This window comes from Halichoeres trimaculatus, unplaced genomic scaffold (genome assembly GCF_033239565.1).
Source record: "Halichoeres trimaculatus isolate MK-OKI-2021-1 unplaced genomic scaffold, fHalTri1.1 fHalTri1_scaffold_5, whole genome shotgun sequence".
In the NCBI taxonomy this organism is placed as follows: Eukaryota; Metazoa; Chordata; class Actinopteri; order Labriformes; family Labridae; genus Halichoeres; species Halichoeres trimaculatus.
Genome location: NW_027437183.1, coordinates 38,194,216 through 38,215,155, shown reverse-complemented (window position 1 = coordinate 38,215,155; position 20,940 = coordinate 38,194,216). Strand labels below are relative to the sequence as shown.

Below are 20,940 nucleotides of genomic sequence, written 5' to 3'. Positions count from 1 at the left end.
AATCCCTATCCTAAAGTAAAATAGGTGCCGTTCTGCCTGAAAAGGACACATCTGAACATTCTTCAGAGTATCTTCAATTGTAATTCACAGTCTTTGTTAAATCAAGTTTGAAGCTCATCTGCTGCTGTTAAAGATTCGTTATTATGACATCAAACCGGCTGTAATTAATGTTGCATGAAGCTAATCTTGGCATCCTCAGTAAGAAGTGAGCTAAACTGGATTAATTACTGCTGCAGCTTGGAGAAAGTGTGTCAGGCTGTCTCAGAGGAAAGTCAGGGAGGAGACAAGGAAGTCTCCTGAGTGTACTTAACACATAAACCCCACTCACACTGAGACATGACAGCTGTATAGGAATACAAAGGGTCACAGGATCCATGCCTGAGCAGGTGTACTATATGCACACAAGCCAACAGACATATAACTGTAAGTTTACAACATCCACTAGGTCTTAAAGCTGGGATATCGTGCTTTCCCATGTTAAACACAGATCTAAAGTCAGGACACTGGATGTTCAGACTGAGCATGTGCAGATTTTCAACACATATTCATATATATATATATACATATATACATATATATATATATATATATATATATATATATATATATATATATATATATATATATATATATATATATATATATATATATATTTATTTATATTTATATTTATATAGGGGCACTCACCATCGAGCCCCACCCCCAGGCCTGGCTCTAGGAGGGGGCCCCGGTGACCCACATCCGGGCAAGGGAAACCTGGCACCTTTGTTTTTGCTCGGCATTAGAGGTCTGTGTGAGCTGCTCTTTGTCTGGTCCCTCACCTGTGGCGTCGGTGGCGAGTGCGCTTGGTCGGTGATCGGAAGGTTGCAGGTTCAAGCCCAGCTCTGGACGCATGGATGTGTCCTTGGGCAAGACACTTAACCCCAAGTTGCTCCCACTGCTGCGCCAGTGGTGTGTGAATGGGTATGGAGTGAATGTGTTAGACATACTGATGGACATACTGATAGGAACACTGTGGTCCATCAGTGAGTGAATGTGAGCGCGAATGGGTGTGGATGGGTAAGTGTGACCTGTGGTGTAAAGCAGCTTTGAGCAGTCCATGACCAGAAAAGTGCTATATAAGCTCAAGTCCATTTACCATTTACATTTAGCTGGGACCTGTTTCCCATGGGAGACCCTACTAGGGGCATAAAGCCCCCGACAACTTAGCTCGGGATCATTCGGACATGCAAACCCCTCCACCACGATAAGGTGGTAGCTCACTCATGGAGGGGTAATGTCTAAATTACTTATTCAATTAATTAATAATAAGAAGAAGTAGAATACAATGAAACATAGAATTTTTTTCATTACACCTTAACCAAACTTCTCCTGTGCATATTTCTCACCTGGTGTGTTATGTTAGTGGCTCCCTTCACTCTCATCCATTATTTGTGGCCTCTCGTGGAGAGACAGCCAGGGTCTGGCCTCCTTCTGCTCCAGGAGATAAAAAAAGCTTCCGGTTGTTTCTGCTGGATGCATGGGTATAAAAACAGGCTGATCACTCTGCTGTGAGGAACAGACCTGGTGGTCCCCTAATCCCCCCCCCTTCTCCTCTGCTATCTGTCCTGCCAGGCCCCTGTCACACTCCCACTGCCACCAGTTTCCCACTTTGCCGGCTGCAATTACAAACTGTGTGATTATACAAATGAGCCGTGCAATCAGGAGTGTGAGCTCCAAACTGGACTCCAGCTGATGGAGGCTCTGGGGAGGTTGCTTCAATTATTCCCTGTGATGACTTAGTCAAATCTCTGTTAGCTTTTTCAGGTCTTCAGCAATGATGACTGCTGAACTGCCAGATAACGCTCAACCACAGTGCATCAAATCATTTTTAGCATGATGCATATATATCTATATTTATTTATCTATCTATCTTTCTATCTATCTATCTATCTATCTATCTATCTATTTCTATATCTATTTCTATATCTATATCTTTATCTATATATATATATATATATCTTTATCTATATATATATATATATATATATATATATATATATATATATCTATATATATATATATATATATATATATATAGATAGATAGATAGATAGATAGATAGATAGATAGATAGATAGAAAGATAGATAGATGAATAAATATAGATATATATGCATCATATATATATATATATATATATATATATATATATATATATATATATATATATATATATAAAGATAGATAGATAGATATATAGATAGATAGATAGATAGATAGATAGAAGGATAAAAACATTTCTTTGTGTATATGTGTGTGTGTGTGTGTGTGTGTGTGTGTGTGTGTGTGTGTGTGTGTGTGTGTGTGTGTGTGTGTGTGTGTGTGTGCGCGCTCTCTACTCAAGTGTCTTCAGATGACGTTTCATCAGGGATAGATGGACGACCACACCCAAAATAACAGCTGGTCTGTATTCTGTTGGTTCAATGAGCAAAATTTCTGTCTGGGTGACTTTCTTTGAGGAGTGGTGTTCTGCTTTCCCTCATTTTAAATACAGACCTACAGAAACAGTTCTGGATGTCCACAGTAATTGATGTGTTGCAGAAACCCCTGAATCTACCTCTAAACTGCTCAAAACAGGCTGAGACAGATGCTAAATGAAATGTTTTAGACTAAGGTTGAAAAAGTAATTTATTCATTTCCCTGTAAAACAGCCTTTTTAAATACACAATACCCAAACTTTAAATATTTTTGAAAAGAAAAGTGGCCCTGGCCCTCCTTGACGTGATGTTTTGGTATTGTACTCATAGACTCAATAAAGGACAGTGAAACGAGTTGTGTAGAACTAAATTTTATTTGGAAAAATCTTTTAAAAACAAATATTTTTTTCGTAGGTTTTTACCAATGTTGCACAAATCAACAGCATCCTTGCTGGTTAAGTAACACTTAAGCTTTGTTCAGACTGCCAGCAACTCATCTGTGCTTCAAACACAATCCTCACTTTAAGGTTTTAAAAAGGAGTCAGTTTCAGAGCACCTCCAAACTGATCCTCATTTTCATTTGGAGTCTTAATAACCTGGATTTAGTTAAAAACCTGACCCAGATTCGACTTGGATCCCCAAAAACTCTAGTGCTTGCAATTTGAACAAAGCCAGAGATGCTTTCTTAGATTAAATTTCAAATCTACTCATTACAAAAACCCAAACACCCAGGAAAGCTACTGAGGTGAAGTCTTCACTTTTGCTAGTATCAAAATCACAAGATATACAATAATGTTAATTACAATTATTACTTTAGATAAACATGGTTTAGTCTAACATAGCATAAAGATGATATACCTGTTTCTCAGTCTTATTGTGACATTAAAAACTACTGAGTGAGGATCTAAAAAAGCTATTCATAAATGTTACCCTTAGTTAGACAGAGTTAAACCAAAGTGGAACAGACATTACACAAACACATTATTTTTCACTCTTCCAAAAATACAATCACAGCCCTACTGGAGGTGTCAGGGCAATCAGAGCAGCATCAATCCATCACTCTCATCAGACTCAACCACGCTCCCGACTGAGTCCCGCCAATCTTCATCCAGATTGGCGGGAGCAGCAGGGAGGGCACAACAGTGCTTATTAATAAATAGTGCTGCACTTATGTGACACATAGTTCCATTTTCAAAGCAAAAGGAAAGGTTCTCCAAGATAAATCTGTGTGGTTCTGTTCTCGGGTGATGGAAGTGTCTGCTTCAGTGAGCCAGCACAGCTCACATTGTGTGCACGTCTCACATGCTGAACTCCTGCCTGATGGAGCTGCAGTGAAAAAAATAAAATCCCACATTAAAGTGCGTCTTAAATTTTGGAAAACAGTCTCCACATTGCTCAAAGTTTGCAAAAAAGGTTGTGAAGATATGTTGGCTTTTATGTCTGCTGCTTCCTCCAGTGCTCAGGCAGTATTCACAGAAGTGGTTAGTTTGAACCGGTCAAAGCTAAAACGTACAGCAAATATTCTCCATAGTGTATCATTAATTTATTTCATTTTATCTTTTTCATTGTTTGCACCTAGGACACTGAAGAATCTACATTGGCTTCATCAACCCCATATACACTGAATGGGTTATATCTTGAAATAAAACAGTTTTCTGGACTTTGTCAGATGATTGTGGCTCATATTAAAGGGACTGTGAGGAGGATCAGTTTTAATTGGACTGCAGCGCCACCTTTTGGCCCAGAGTCTCACACACACTGTGGTGAAGACATTACTCTCTACCTCTTGATGCCTGTTGTCACGAATTTGCAACATACCCTGGCAGGTCTTGATGCAGCTGAGGTTAACTTTTGTCTCCCACTAATGCCCATGGCTTCATGTTCTACACATACCAATGATTGTAACAAATGCACCATGTCCCAATATATTGGTCAGAGGGTGAACTTATTGTGTCCATACACATCATATGGCTTAATTATAACAATTGTATGTGCTTTATTCAAATCAAAAATCTCCCCTCAATTTAGCATCTTTAAGAATGCCAAAAAAACAAACACAAAAACAATATTTTAATATAACTGTACACTAATTCAGGCAAGCCCATGGTTGTGTTGGAAATTAATAGAGCTCAGTTCTTCTTTTTAACTCTACTTTTCTTTGTTAAAGACAACTTTTTACCAGATACAACTCTACAAGCTAAGGTATTTATCAACATTTAGGTAGAGTTACACTTTGAAACGTGACCAGAAGCAAGCTTTGTCAGTTTGTACCGTAGTTTAGTTGCTGGCTATATTTAGCGCAGCTGACAGCCCGGTGCTCTGAGACGTGTCTGTACTGTGTAGAGTTAGTGAATCCTGGTTATGTCCTGCCAGTCATCTACCAATCAGAGCTAACGTAACCTCACTCTTCATTTTATTGATAGACTCTCAAGTTTGAACAGACCACTGCAGAATAACTGCTGACTGTATGGCCATGATCCAGCCTTTAGGCCCAGTGTCCACCATTGCTACAAAATTAATCACAGAAATTGTTTTCAGCAGAGAAAAACACAGATCACTTTAAAGTGTGCAATATGATCAGGGACATAGGGAGACTTTTACAACATCACTTAGAAACTCCTCACAGACCCTTTAAGTTATTCTCCTCCCATTGGGAATAAAGAACCTTTATTGGCAGAAATCCACCAGTTTTGTGTTGCTTAAAGATGGCCGCCTGAACTGCTGTTCCAATGATTGAGCAGGTCTGTGATTATTCTGAGATTTGACAGCCGAGCAGAAAGCAGACGAGCTAATCTCTGAGCAGGGTTGGTTGGAGACGCACTTCAGCAGAGTTTATAAAACTGAGCTGCAATCAGAACATTTTTGGTGTTCATTTGTCCTCATCAGTGTTTTGATTCAAGAGTCCATGAGGTCCATAGATATCATCAAACAACAGCTCCTGTCCTTAATTACTCCTAATACAAAATATCCTAACACAGAATATTGCTACAGAGGAATCCATGAATGTCCATGATGCAATATCATGAGTGAAATAAGAGGTGAGTGCACACAGAGGAAAGCACATAAGAGTCACTCTCACAGGATTAATACAGAGCAGTAAAGTTATTCTGACTGAAAAGTTCATATTCATGTGCTAAAGTGCACAAGCAAAGAAAAAACTCTCAAAAATCTTTAAATGTTTCCCAACAAGGACATTTCATTGTTGTTTTCAAGATATGTGTTTTTACTGTAAACAAGCAAGAACATCCTGGTCCTTCATAAAGTAGAGAATTAAATAAAACACTGTCGGGTGTTCAAAACCCAGTTGAGTCCGACAAAAAGAGATGACAATAAATAAAGTTTGATACACACATGATACATCAGGCATAACTTGCCTGAATTATTTCAGACAGAGCAGAAACAGATGCCATTATCTCTACTTTTTTTTAATTTTCAACATTTTTTTCTACCACTGTAGAAGCCCCAGAGGTCACAATTCAATACATTGATTTTCTCACATTTCTTGAGATCTCTGGGACTAGGAACTGTAACAACTTAATTTTAGTTTTTCTGCATATAATGTGAAAAACTAGCGGAGACCTCCTAATACTACTTAAATTAACTCATTACTGCTACAAGTTTTTCTATAGTTTTCTGCTGATGTTACACAAAATAGAGCAGGTTGAGCGTGCAAAACTGGTTTCAGAAAAAAAGGCTTTTATCAATCATGTGGGCATCAGCAGGAAAGCAGCTTAGCATGACAACTTTTGGCTAATAATGGCAATCAAACCTCTTATTTATTTAACAGATTAGCAGAACATGATCTTTATTTCTCCGAGGGGAAAAAAACAAAAAAACAAAACTTAGTTATCTGGAGATAACAAGATCAGGTGTGCCATTGTGGTGACCAAACAAGATTTTTATTAGTAACGAAAAAAAAAGTCTAGTCACTAGAATAACAAGATTTCCTTTCTTGACCACTGAGGCTAAAAATGGATAAATGATAAATGATCCCACTGCTGTAGAAAAACAAATCAAGATAACAACAACAAAAAAAAAAAAAGCTGCAAGTAAGGATAAGCGGGCACTCGCCTTATGTGCGCCCATCGAAGCATTTCACATTTGCTGTGTGTGCAGCAAGATCTGTCTCAGCCAGTAGCCACATTGGTGGTCAAGGTCTGGCCCCTACAGCTAGCATACATGGGTTAATTTAAACATAGCGTACATTGAAGGGCTGCTCTTGACCACTAGGTAACACTAGGTGACTGTACTATATTTAGGTTGTAATGGGGGTGAGAGAGCATTGAAAAAGGTGGGTGATTTGAAGCATGTTTACAGGTGATTTTGATACTTGATATCACATTTGTCCATAGGTGGCGCTGAATATGAGTCCAAAGTAGGACTTTGTTAAATTTGGAAGAGATTAGAGAACCACACAATTCCAGAGGATATCGGTATTGTAGTAGCAGAGTTTTGAGTTTGTCCATGTGTTTGGAGGTTGACCTTTGTGATGTGTGTGAAATTTGAAGCAGATTGAACCTTATTTATGATGGAGTTACAATGACTTCATGACTCTAGAAGAAATATCAGAGTTTAATGCAGTGCCATAAACACAGCCTTTAACTACAGGACATGACCTGATCATTGATGCCTTATCAAGGTCTAAAAGACATTTCTGAGTAGAAAGACAGAAAGAAAAGAGTTTTAAAAAAAGGAAAAGTTTTTAATAACTCAGTAAAACATATGACTTCCTGTTCACAGTAAGGGGTGTTGTACTTTAATCAGAAAAATAGCACATTGATGCACTGAGGCTACGACACTCAACATGTGTGTGTGATTTATGGTCCTGGTCAAACATTGTACAAGAGAGCTAATAAGGTTGATATTTTGATTTTAAAAAATCGTAGCCTTTGGCGCCCATTTGTGGCCGAGCCCATGGAGTTCCAAAAAATCCTTTTTATTTTAATCATCATTACATGTAGTACATGTAATTTTGAATTGATGTGATGAAAAACCTAAAACTAGTTCGTTCAAATAGGTACCCAATAAATCTTCAAAATCTGATGTTCAACCCAAACTTCCTTATGAATTTTGTCACAATAGTTATGCAAAAAAAAAATCCAGGCCTGTAGTTGAAAGAAGCCACAGGCCAGTTAGAAGTCGATAGGGGGCGCACTGGAGCAGGTATGTCACCAAAACACTGGATTGGTACATTTTTCGCTGTGACTGAATTTTGTGGCCAGGTGCATTCATGTTTATCTCAAGCTGAAGGCAATTTGGGGTTGGGAACAATCTTAAGGGTAACAAGAGGGCCCCCGCCCCTGTTTTCGTCCCTAATAAGCAGAGATCTCAAGAAAACCATTGAAATGAACTTGTTATCTTAAGAATTCAGAGACAGTAAAACAAATTGAATCATGACCTTTCAGGGCTTCCAAAGCCATCAGCCTCATTTCTTACTTTCCACCATCTTGAAAGTGTTTCAGATGCAGCTTAACCCCACTCCAACATAGATTCCACAGGAGGACGCTGTCATTGAGAGTGCTGAAAAGCCGGTGAGGTCTGTTTTTGTTGAGAACTTCAAACAAAGTTAAGTTTATCTGATCTAATAAATATGTACGTGGACTCAAATGTTTACAGTATTTACACTAAAACCACACACATTCTTTGACAGTGATTTTATGATACATGCTACATAGTGACGTAACAGCCACTAACTTGAGTGTGAAAGCATTTCCATAAAGCACAGACATAAATGATATTTTGCAGTAACATTAATAATATCAGCACAGAAATGAACTCATTGATCCATGGGGACAGTGTCTGTGTTCGAAGAAGAAAAATAGTTGCAGTCGTCCTTAATCTCCTTAAAGGGCTTGAGTCCAAAAGCCGTTAAGTCGTTTTAGACAGGCGGTTATTCCTCTCACGGGAAAAATCTCCAGGAATTATTGCAGTCTTAAAAAAAATGCTGGCCATAAAACAGTGCTTGAAGGAAAAACAAGTAGCCTCTCCATCTCGGAGAGCTTTGTTTGCATCCCTCCTGGCAGGAGTTATTTTAAATACCTTACTGTCCCATGTGACTCTGCTTCGTATAGCTCCTGTGTGCGGGTGCATTAAATGGACGCTGAGAGCTTTTCAAACTCTCCAATGCAACACAGGCTTCCTTTAGCTCCAATCGTACGGATCAGAAAGCAGCAACAACACGATGCGTGTATGATCACATCAAAGCAGAGAAAGGGCTCAGTCAGCCATGTTCATCACACCACACACACACACACCCACACACACACACACACACACACACACACTTACAGAGTTTGGAAGCATATTAGGAGAAGTTTCAAACACCCTCTTCCTAAAACAGCTCATTTTTGATCTTGAGTCTAATTTCAGTCCTGAAACCACGTGACTGCAGAAAAAAACTGTGTCCTGGTGCACAGACAGTCAGAGTTCCAAAGTACAAGCATGAGATGGAGCCGTAAACGCAATATCCTGATTTCTCACTCCTTAAGTGGCGCAACTACTTTACCAAAAGTTAAAAAGTTGTAAAACAGCACTCTCTCCAAATTCAAATCTTAGTTTTTTTTTAAGCTGAGTTGTTTATTTAGCGTTTAGTATTCAGCATATCTGGGTAAGGCTTTGCTTTAAAAAATATGTTATCGTTGTTAAAAAACAGGTTAGGTCAACATTGCAGCATCAGTCAGTGTAGTTAACTTGGTGAGGGTGCAGTAAGCGATCTAATGAAGGAGCGTTTGGGAAACTTTGAATGATTTCTGCTGTTATCAGGGCAGGCAGAATATCTTGACCTCTGCTGCTGTGTGAATTTCATCAATTCTTGATCCAGCTTTGTGGAGTGCAACAGGAATCAAATCAAAGTAAAAATAAACATTGTTTCAGTTCTAGTAACATAAATCTCCAGATAGTTTTTCTAAGGTGCCAGAAGTGGCTAGGAATGTATTCTAGGACACACACTCCTTTTACAACCTAACTACAGTGACGGTTAGATGAGTGAGCTGACACAGGAACAACGAAGATAACCTCCACTGCTCTGTTGCTACTTTGAGTGATTCAAGTTCAATGATAAATATCTGAGTTAGTGCTGATATAAATCAGAAAACACACAACGTTCACATCCGTAGCGATTTTAAAAAAGAGCTAAATGCGGCTCGTTTGAGGTTAAATGCAAAGCTGTAATGTCAGAAGCATGCACAGATACGTTTCTCTGATTGGCTACGGTCTAATTCAAAACGATGACGATGAAGAGCTGAGATAAGACGTCCCTGACAGATACGAGGCTGTGGACTCTACAGTATGTCGCTAACACTGAGCACAACTCTTTGTACTGAATGATGGATGTAACCTGAGTTAATACAACAGTCCATACAAAACACTTATACGTTTAGTTAAGTTAGAAAACCTGTGTTAAATAGGAAACTCTAAGAGTTATTAAGACTGAATAAATATCTTGACTTACGTTTGGAAAGCATGGAGAGAGATGCTGAAAATCTACCGTCTATTAGTCCAGTAAGCACTTTGTTTATTTACATATAAGCTATACTTCCTCTATGGTTTACTTCTACACCTGACAAAGAAAACACTGGAAAGAGAAAACTTCCATTTTTCTCCACGTTTGAAGAAAAAAAAAATCAACCTCTTCACTCCTCAAGGAGCAGTTCTTCCTGTTCTCTGAAGCCACTCTTCTATCGAAGATCCTCTCTGAACTCAGGAGTCTAACTCTAGTTAGTGCCTTCTGACACATTTAGGCTAAGATGACGAGTCCCCGGCTGCCCCCCTTTTTCTGCTCCCTATCTTTCTCTATTCTCTGAGAAATAGGCAGAAAGTGAAAATGGATTAGGGAGAAAAAGCAGACCACTGGCTGAATCTACAGGGCTACCCTGTCACACCGGGAGGGGAAAAAAGACCCAGCTGCAGCGCCGCAGCTCCGGCTCTGCCACAGAGCCACGCTAGGAGCCTCTTCAAGGGGCCCCTCAATGAAAGGCCTGTCACTGCAAAGCAGGCTCAGACAAAAGAGAACTGACCAGCTGGCCTCAAGAAGGAGGGCCAATCACAGCAGGTCATCGTAGTCCAGCATCTTGGAGTGCTGACGGCTTTTCCAGAGACGGTACTGACGGAAGTCAAAGTACTCCTCGATCATCTCTTTGCCTGAAGACCAAAGATAACACAGAGATGGAGAAGGTTAGTTCAAGGCCAGTGTCAGCCACAGTCTGATTTCATTTATTCTACATTTTCTCTCATTTCCCAGTCTGCTCAGATCCTAAATGGTTCTCCACAGCGCCATCAGCTGGACATACAGTGTAGGACAAGAGACATGGGGGACAGGTGGCCACAGATCAGTGTTGATCAATAGATAATTAGTATATAGAGAAGAAGTTCTGAGGTTTCAAAAGTAATGAACATGACTTCAGCTGATGTCAGGAGAGTGACTGATGATGCCCTCACAGCTGGCCTCTGAGGGCGTCATCACTCACTGATGTGCTCTGTTCATCACTGAGCAGCTCACTGACACTGATTCATGCTCAGCGTTAGCATTCAGTGTTTAATGCTGATAATGAAACTGTGAACGCAGCCGTGCATGTGATGTAACGTGTTCTTCAGAGTCTGAGGTTCAGAGATTTTCAGTCGTGTCTTAAAAGCTCAGAAATAAAACTAAGGTCAAGTCCATTACATCACCACAAAATCTGGTAAAACTCATTCATGCTTTCATCTCCTCTCGTCTTGACTATTGTAATTTCCTCTATACATGACGCAGCCAGAAATCTAAAAATCATCTACAAACAATACAGAATGCAGCAGCTAGATTCCTAATACTAGCCCAGCCAACCTGCACTGGCTGCCTATTTCTTTCAGGATTGAACTTCAAATTCTTCTACTCACATTTAAGGCCCAGTATGGACTTTCACCTCACTACATTTCTGACCTTTTGACCCCATATGTACCTTTACACAGTCTAAGATCCTCTGGCAGTGCTCTACTGGTTGTTCCGATGTAGAGCCAAGACCAAGAGTTATAGAGCTTTCTCAGTGAGAGCCCCTAGACCGAGGGTCTTAAACTTGCTGCTCTAGGGCCTCTTGTGGCTCTTTGGCTCCTTTGCAGTGGCTCCTTGGAGCTTTTAAAACACATCATTGAAATAAAGATTTTTTTTTTTTTCTACAGAGGGCATTGATGTTTAAAGACACTGTCACTTTAAATACCATGATTTAACATTTTGTTGAAATAAATCTTCATCGCATCTGTCAACAAAGCCTGCCACCACTCTACTTCACCTCCTGCAACATCAACAGCCCACCAACTTTCCATGCACCTATGGATAACCTCAAGTTAGCCACAGGTGCTGTGCAGCCCTGGTAAGAAAACTAAAACAACAAAAGACAAATATGGAAAAAAAAATACAGATTTTAATTCTGTGTAGGTGGATTCATTTAATTGGCAACATGACAACTTAATACACACAATAGATATATAGCAGGATATTAGCTAACAACAAAAATTGATGGGTTGAGCAATATCATAATTATATGTCAACAAATTTGAGTATTATACCAGAACTAAGGAAATTTCAAAATTGTTTGATATTTTTGCACCTTTTTCTCTTTTTTTTTCAATCTTTTTCATTTTCTTTTTTGTTAAATGTTTAAAAAATTTCAAAATTTCAAATTCTAAGATTTTTTTAGCAAATTTTCTGATATTCAATAAAAACATTTTTTTTTTAATCTTTGAAATTAATGTTTTGGAAACTTCTTGAATTTCATTTTTCAAATGTTTGCATGTTTGTTTTTTCAAAATTTTTGCCAATTTTTAAATTATTACAAACTTATCAAAAGTTAAAAAAAATAGAAAATTTTTAAAAACTTTTTCTACATTCAAAAAACTTCTTATTTGGATGATTATTTAGTAGATTTTAACTAAGAATAGAATTTCAAACACTTTGTAGTGTGAAGATAGAGTCGATTTTGTGGCTCCAGAATGACTTTAATGCAAAATGACTCCTATGAAAGTTAAGGTTGCAGAGCCCTGCTCTAGACTGTGAAGCAGCCTGCTGGAGGAGATCAGACTGGCACAATCAGTCCTTTGTTTAATTTCACTTCATACTTGACTTACTTTTGCTGAAACGCTTTATTTTGTGACTCTAATTTTGATCTTATTTTAACTGGATTACATTGGTTTTGCTTCTTTAATTTTACTGCTTGGCTGTTGGTCTTATTTACTTTTATTGTTTTTTACCGTTTACTGTGAAGCACTTTGTTACTTGTATTGAAAAGTGCTACATAACTACATAATTATACTATTATTTAAAAACATGTCACGAGATGTGAGTTATTAAGTCTGTGGAAGAGAGAGAGAGAGGAGAGAGAGAGAAAGAGAGAGGGAGAGAGCGTGTGTGTGTGGGGGGGTGTATGTGTGTATGTGTGTGTGTGTGTGTGTGTGTGTGTGTGTGTGTGTGTGTGTGTGTGTGTGTGTGTGTGTGTGTGTGTGTGTGCATGTGTGTGCATGTGTGTGTGTGTGTGTGTTCTCACCCTGTGCAGACAGCTCGAGTGGGGACTTGAATTCCACGGTGGAGGGTCTCATCAGCCTCTTCAGGGTATGAATCAGCTGAAAGCAGAGAGGGAGACAGACAGACAGACGGGGAGCGTTAGAGAGAGTAAGACTTGGTTCTAAATGCCATCAGGCATCTCCAAATGAAAACAAATAAAGCTGTGTTGGTGCAGAGATATGACTGTGTGCTGAGAGCAGATGGACGCTCTGCAGCTCACTGTATATGCAAAGGTCAAGGCGCTGCCTACGACTCTCACCAGCTGAGAATAAGCGAAAAGCCCACTGGTGAGGTTTTCTGTCTGCTCTGACACTTGTGTCAGAGTTCATCTCCAGAGAGCTGCGTGCCTGGCAGGGCACGAATACATTTACTCTGACTCCAAACAAGCTGGTAGAAAAGCCAACAGTCTGATGAAGACTGCTTCTAGTTTATCGTGCTGACAGACTCTGAATGTCACCATGAGGACCCTGTATCCTTCTAATGCAATGTGTCAGTACTGTTTTACACTTGTGGCTCGTGGGCCCAGCACCCACACTGGGTGTGTTAACCAGGAATGAGGCGTTATCATGTGTGAGGGTGGCCTTCAGGATTCTAAAGTCGACAACCTGGCATTTTCCTGCTGTGCAGAGGGCACAACAGTGAAACAGACTGCTCACAACGTGCTTTTCTTTGCTTTACACAGAGAAATGTGCTGAAACAGTGAAGTAAGGTTCATACAGGTACAGAGCTCTTTGAAACAGCAGCGTTTTTCCCTCTTCTCTAGCTCCTGCTCCAAGTACAGAACTCATGTACTGATGGTCCAAGATGAGGACACAGTTTCTCCTCAACCTCTTTTATAGAAACATGTCATGAGTGTAAAATGGAAAAACAAAAGCATTTTTCTTGAATCCTTAAACTAAGTGAAACATCTCTTTATTTTCCCATGACCAGATGAAAACAGGGGAAACAGTGTTCCCATTCACAGGCTCAGTTTTCCATCTGTTGGATCCATGAAACAATGTCCTGCTGTCTGGAGTTGTAAGTGGGGATTAAGCAAATGAAGATAATTGGGTTGGCATGACAAGTAAGTCTGGAATGGTTAGGCAATCTGCTTTTCATTCACTAAATCATACCACAGTTTTGTTTGGGGCCCACTACTTGTTTTTGCTACAGTTGTTCGCAGCTGCACCTTCTCGACTAACTTGGAGTTAAACTAAACTCAACTCATGTCATGGGGGACAATCTACAGACTGATGAGTCTACAGACATAGCCCTGTAAACCAGATTTAACCTTTAGGTTTAAAGCTAAGGCCAACACCAGAGAGCTTTGACTCTTTGTTCTGATGACCAAAGTGATGTATCTCCACTGGCTGTAAAGCTCCTTTTTGATTTACACCTCAGTACTGTAATCCTCTTAATAGATACATACTTACAAACAACAGTTACAACCACTGTCGAGTCTTTCTGAACATAACTGAACATATTTCCCAGGTGGCTGATCCACTTAAAAAAACTACAAAAAGCACTGAGTATGCTTTGATTTACCTGTTACTGACAACTCACAGCCACCACCTGTGGACCAGGACAGGTCATATCAGCAGGTGTAAAGCTCATGTGCAGGCCCCTCATTCCTGGCTCCTTAAAACTAGCTGCAGCTCACAAACAGTTCATGAGACAAAACTTGGAAACAACAGTCCAAAGACACGGACCCTGTGCAGAAAATGTATAATAGGGACTGGAGCTCTCACAGTCTGACGGGTCTGAGCTCTGGCTCCTCTTGGCTGCCTGTGAGACTCTTCAAACTGAACATTTGAATCTCCGTTCAGGACTGGAGGGTGACTCTGTGAGATCCTCTCTGCTGGCTGCAGCATATTTAAAGCCACGTTAATAACCTGATGAGATCCTTAATGATGGAGATAAGAAGACGTCAGTCTTTGCTGTGTGACACAGTAAATGAGCAGCTTTACTGCGATGTCATGTTTCATTTATTCTTCTGAAGGGATCTTCAGATTCAACACCACCCTGACCTTTGAACACACCTCTTGCGTGTCTCTACAACACGTGTTGATTTGTGCATCTGGAGAACTGTCAGACCCCATCATGCTCCAGCCTCTGGCACCCTGCACACTTTCACTGCCTCCTTGTCCCAGCCTGCCCTTCCCAGCCCTGCTCTCACTCCCTGGGGTCTGGTCGAGTGCCAGCTGGTGTGCCATCTCACATTCAGCCTCAGAGCCAGGTGACATTCACGGGTTTGATACCCAAAGGGCTTTGCAGTGCATTATTTGTATAAGGATGTATGGTTCCTGATGCATCTGGGTTAGTTCCTTTGAAACAGTTTAAAAACAGAAATACTGTGTTGGTTTTTTATAATCAAACACAGTTGGGGTTGAGTCTTGTGTGCGATCATTCCTTGCTGAGCTGTTCATGAAATGAAATGAGCTCTGATAAAAGGTTAGTCAACAACTGTTTGGTCTTTGCTTCTTAAAATGTATAACATTACAAAATAATAAAGAGACCAACTGTATTTCTACTTTTTCCTCAAAGAGCTTAAACATTTTCATTTTTTTCTGTAGAGAAATTTCTAGAAAGTACACCGCAGAAAACCATAATCTTATCAAGTGTTTTTGTCTTATTTGCTGTAGAAAATGCCTTGATGGTGAACTCTGAAACTTATTGATATAACCTGGTTTGTTGTGTCTCAGGAAGATATTATTTATTAGATTTCAGTTAATAGTATTAATCCTCTGTTATACTGATTTGATGATGGTTGTGTTCAGTATTTTGTGCTTTAAACTCACAACAAAGACTTTTCAATCCCAGCTCTATAACCCGTTTCTGAATGATCCTCACTGCCTGTTTTTAGCTTGTTGTCTCTCTCATTAAACTCTGTTGATGTGAAGTTTCATGTAGAGAAGTTTGACCCACTGCAGCGTCTAATCAGTGAGTGATATCCCATGTGGGGGCGTGTCTGTCAGTGAAAAGACTTCCTCAAAGCCAGCTCCTCTGATCAGTCTCCTCTCTTCGCTCTCCTCCGAGCACAATGATGGCTTTGGGACAGTCTTCAAAATAACAACTCAGAAAGTACTTTCTGGTGCCACAGAGGAGAGAGGAGAGAGGAGGCATGAAATTATCGCTTTGAGACGCATCCAAGATGATCAGCTACTTCAATGGAAATCTACAAAAAGCCGCTTCTGGATCACAGTTATGGCGCCAACTACAGGCCTGGCGTGCTTACTGCAGCATTTTCAGTCCCTCAGTCTTTCAGTGTAAACACAGATTTTTTCACCCGGTATTTTGCGTTTTGGGGTGAAATGTCTTGTGAACGGGGCTTTAGCCTTTAGACCGTGTTTTAGCCATTAGTTTGTGTTTTAGCCTTTAGCCTGTGTTTTAGCCTTTAGCCTGTGTTTTAGCCTTTAGACCGTGTTTTAGCCATTAGTTTGTGTTTTAGCCTTTAGCCTGTGTTTAAGTCTTTAGCCCGTGTTTTAGCTTTTAGCCCCTGTTTTAGTTTTAGCCCCTGCTTTAGCCTTTAGCCCCTGTTTAATCCTTTAGCTTGTGTTTTAGCCTTTAGCTCAGGCTCTATCTCTCTCCTGTTGAGCTTTCTTCTGCTCACAGGAACTTAAACATTTTAACAGTTCTCCCCAGAAATTTCACTTCTTTGCTCTTGTTTATTTCCCAAGGTAAGGTTCAGTTTTTCCTTGAGATCTGGAATTATTTTTCTCATTAACGCAGGGTAATAAATCTTGGTTTTTTTTCAGGATAATAGGATAATCTATGGAGCCCTGAAGGTGACATACACAGAAAACAACAGATACTCATCCGTGTTTCTGATCGAAAATTCTTGCAATCATGATTCTCATGAGAATGCAATTACATCTTGTGATCACAAGAAATGTTCTCATTAGCACAGGTCCACTGGAGAATACAGAAACCCTCGTCAAAATAAATAACAAAATAATAATTCCCATGTCACCTTGGGTTTGATTCTATTTTAAGATGGTCTGAAAAGGATTTTGTTATCTCAGGAAAACCAGCTTTATTTTCATCTGATAAAACCTGTATTTTCCTGAGAAAACCAGAGTTATTGTTTCAGGAGTACAGAGAAAATAGAACATTTTTAATTATGACTTTTAAGGGTTTCAATGCAAAATACTCACCAAAACCTATTCACAGAGTTCGTGAGAAACGGATCACATGGACCAGGGCATGGTCTTATATTTGGACTGATGGAGTAGTTTCTGCTTCTGTGGGCATGTTCCTCACCTTACTCATTACAATCAAAGATTTTGGGCATCAAACTGAATTAGTCTTGTGCCAACACTGAGGTAGTGAGGGATGATGATCAGCAACTGGCAGAATTCTGTCAGGCGGACCTCAGACCCTGACACAAAGCAGAGCCTGTGAGTCAAAGCACATTCTGACCAGGCTGCATCACTTCCTGAAGTCTTGTGCCATCGTGAGGTCGGCTGCAGGGTGCCTGTCTGATTTCATTTTATATCTCCTGACATACAGAGGAAGAAAGAGGCCCATAAATAAACAAGTGTGGAGAAGAGGGGTGTCTTATCGGCTTTAGTCAGCAGATCCTGGGCTGTCTTCTCTCCGCTCAGACTGTCAGTGCATTGGATTAGCAGGCGGTACTGGTTGTCAGGACTGAATTTGGGGTGGGTAATTTGAGGTATAAGGTCACAAACTGAGCAGAGAATGCGTGTAATGCTGATCTGGCCTGCTCTGGTCCTGGACGTTACCCTGAGGCTTTAAAGGGACAGTTTGTCACTGAAGCATGACTCCTCAAGATGAGGTGAGCCAAGAAAACAAGCTGTCAGCAGGTATCTGTGAGCAAGTCATTACATGTCACTGATGCATGAAAAACATTATCCCATCATTTCATTCTGTGCTCTTTAGAAACCTGACCTCATCTTACTTTTGTTATTATCATTGAAAAACCTCTTTGAATCTGCCTTGCTAAATGTGTCAGGCATATTTAAAGTTACTTCATTAATGTATGAACTCTATCAGGCTCTGTCAACTATGACAGCTCAGCTGAGCTAGCTGTATCACCAAACATTTATTTCAAACTGTGGTTGAATTCAGCTCTGTGTTGGTGGATGAGCTTCTTGTCAGGCTATTGTCACACCTGTGTTGTGTTTGGTGGGTTGCAGATCTCTGATTGTTCACATTTCAGTGGGAAAGAGACTGGAGCAGAAACCTTAAATAATGCAGAGCTACTTCAGTTGACTTATGGTTAAGTCACAGTATGTGAAGCTGTTCCCATACACTGAGCCAGTCTGGACATCCATTAAAATGCAGAAAATCAGTTTTTGCTTGGTTTTATGAGGGTTTTTTGTTTTGTTTTGTTTTTTTTTTTTTTTTTTTTTTTTTTGTTTTTTTGAGATTTGAAGTTGAAAAATTGTCAAATCGTGTTCATAGAGTACATGCAAATCCAGCTCAAGGTATCCTGAGAGGCTGGGTGTGACGGGGTGTGTTTTTAACCTTTTCCTAAGACACATTTGAACAGAGAAAAGTGTGTTCTTTGGTTAAAGTTGTGCAGTAGAGCACAACATCAGCTCTGTGTGAAACAAATGAAGAAGGATGTCTCCATCTGTTCTAATATAAAATGTCATTGTATTTGAGGCAGCAGATTGTGACTCTGCTGTAAAGAAATATTAAGTTATCTTTAACACTGGAACCACCACTGCAGTCTGATGGATCTTTTGGGGATTTTCTCTAACCTTAGCTTAAGTCAGCTTAATGTTAGCTGCAAGCTGAGTTGTTCATTATGTCTCTTTGTTTGTAGGGAGTTCGTTGGCCTGTTTTGTTCTAGTTTTTGTTCATTGTTAGCTGTTGTCCAAAGGGCTCTAGTTAAACTAACGTTAGCTTCTGGAGCTTAGATTTATAACCTTATCAAACGTTGTGCTGAATGATTCAGAGTAAATCCTGTAGCTTTGAACTAACAGAGACACACTCTTGGCAAAGATGGATTGAATGTGTCACACTTGGCCATGTGTCCTGTGACTGACCACAACCCTTATATTTTTGACATCAGACATCCAACAATATCACTCTGGTAAGACCAAAACCAGGATAGCAAAACAGAATATTCAGCCAGTATTCTTTAAATTATAGCTTAAAAAAAAACAACAACAACCCTACATTCAGTCTTTAAAAAGCACCATGCTTATGTTTTCAACTTATTAAAAAAAAAATCTTTTTTAAAGCTGAACACCTGCTTCCTGTAAGCCATGACTGCTTCAAAGAGGAGATTAAACTGAGAATCCTGAGTAAAGATGTGGTGTTTGCTGAACAGTTTCACTGCTAGTGGGAATGAGTAACCGTTAGCACTTCTGACCCTACACCTGTCAATCCACAGGTGTTTTCAAAACCCCAGAACTGTGACCATCAGCCTGATTCACAGAGATCTCCTCTTCTCCTCTGGTTGACCTGGCGGTGCTGGCTGACAGCAGCCATACAGTGGAGAAAGAAGCTGGGTGGAGTGGAGCGTCATCTGAAGGAAGCTCAGTCAGTCAGTCTATTATTAGAGACTCTCCAGCTGAGCCAGCAGAAGAGCGCACAGGCAGCAGCAGGGGGATCTCTGTTAAATGCAGTGGATAAGCCCTTTTCATTTCTCCCCCTCATCATGTGACTCTCACAGCATCAGGAGGAGCAGACGCCAAATGCCACAGTGACCATCACAGCAACATGGATGTTTTTTATAAAACGTAAGCTAGGGTTAAGACATTTTTTTCAGTAGCTTTCATAACTACACCAAATAAAGGCTCTTTAGATATTAAAGTGTGTGCTTTTAAAATGTGCATGTTTTTGAAATGTCTTTATAAAAACATGAATCAAACAAAGAAATGTTCAAAATAAATAAAGTTAACCAAATCATTGATTTTTAATTTATAAATTGCAGTCCATCATGCGCTTTTTGCTAACAGAAATTAATGTGGTTTCTATCCATTAATAGTATGTCCTTTGTGTTTGGAAACTTGACACATGTGAAGTTAAACTTATTGGTTTGTGCTTTTACGCTGGCGCAATGGGTAGCGCTGCAGCCTCACAGCTAAAAGGTCACCGGTTTGATTCCCAGCTTGGCCGGTGTGCCTTTCTGTGTGGAGTTTGCATGTTCTTCCCGTGCATGTGTGGTTTCTCTCCGGGTCCTCTGGCTTCACCCCACAGTCCAAAAACATGCTCACCAGGTTGATTAAACACTCTAAATTGCCCACAGGTGTGAGCATGTGTGAAGGGTTGTATGTCTGTCTGTGTCAGCCCTGTGATTGACTGGCGACCAGTCCAGGGTGTACCCCGCCTCTGGCCCAATGACAACTGGGATAGGCTCTAGCCATCCACAATAATATGATAAAATAATAAAAATATAGAATAATAAAACAATATAATGTATGTTATGTTATGCTGTGTTATGTTATGTTATGTTATGTTATTTTTTTGTTATGTTTTGTTATGCTATTTTATGTTATGTAATACTATTTAATGTTATGTTATGTTATGTTATGTTATCTTATGTTATGTTATGTTATGTTATGTTATGTTATGTTATGTTATGTTATGTTATGTTATGTTATGTTATGTTATGTTATGTTACGCTATGTTTTGTTACTTTATGTCTTCGTTATATATTATATTATTTTCTGTTCAGTTGCATTACTTCATTTTATTTCATTTTATTTTATGCTTTACTTTGTTACGTCAAGTTATGTTTTGTTATTTTATGTTATAGAAATAGAAATAGAAATAGAAAATACTTTATTTTTCCCCGAGGGGAAATTCAGGAGTCACCGCAGCATTTAAGAAAACAAAAGTAAGAAAGAGTATAGAAAGTGCAAAAAGGTCCATAAGAAAATAGATGATGACATCCCGTCCACCACTCTCCAGCCCAGCCAGTCTCCACCTCCTCAGGGTCCAGGACTGAGCCTCCCCAGCAGTCTGTTCAGTCTCTGTCTCCTGGATCCTGTCTGCTCAC

General features: G+C 39.7%; 1 protein-coding gene across 1 annotated transcript in view; it reads right to left on the bottom strand.

Moving 5' to 3' along the window:
- Positions 1-2,823: 2,823 nt before the first annotated feature.
- nsmfb (NMDA receptor synaptonuclear signaling and neuronal migration factor b) overlaps positions 2,824-20,940 on the bottom strand; it is a 64,130-nt gene continuing 46,013 nt past the window's right edge. Inside the window, exons 15-16 of the mRNA XM_074670657.1 lie at positions 12,970-13,045; positions 2,824-10,597 (exon numbers count right to left, since the gene is read on the bottom strand). Coding sequence (XP_074526758.1) covers positions 10,500-10,597; positions 12,970-13,045 — 174 coding nt within the window. The 3' untranslated portion in view covers positions 2,824-10,499. The remainder of the gene's footprint in view (positions 10,598-12,969; positions 13,046-20,940) is intronic.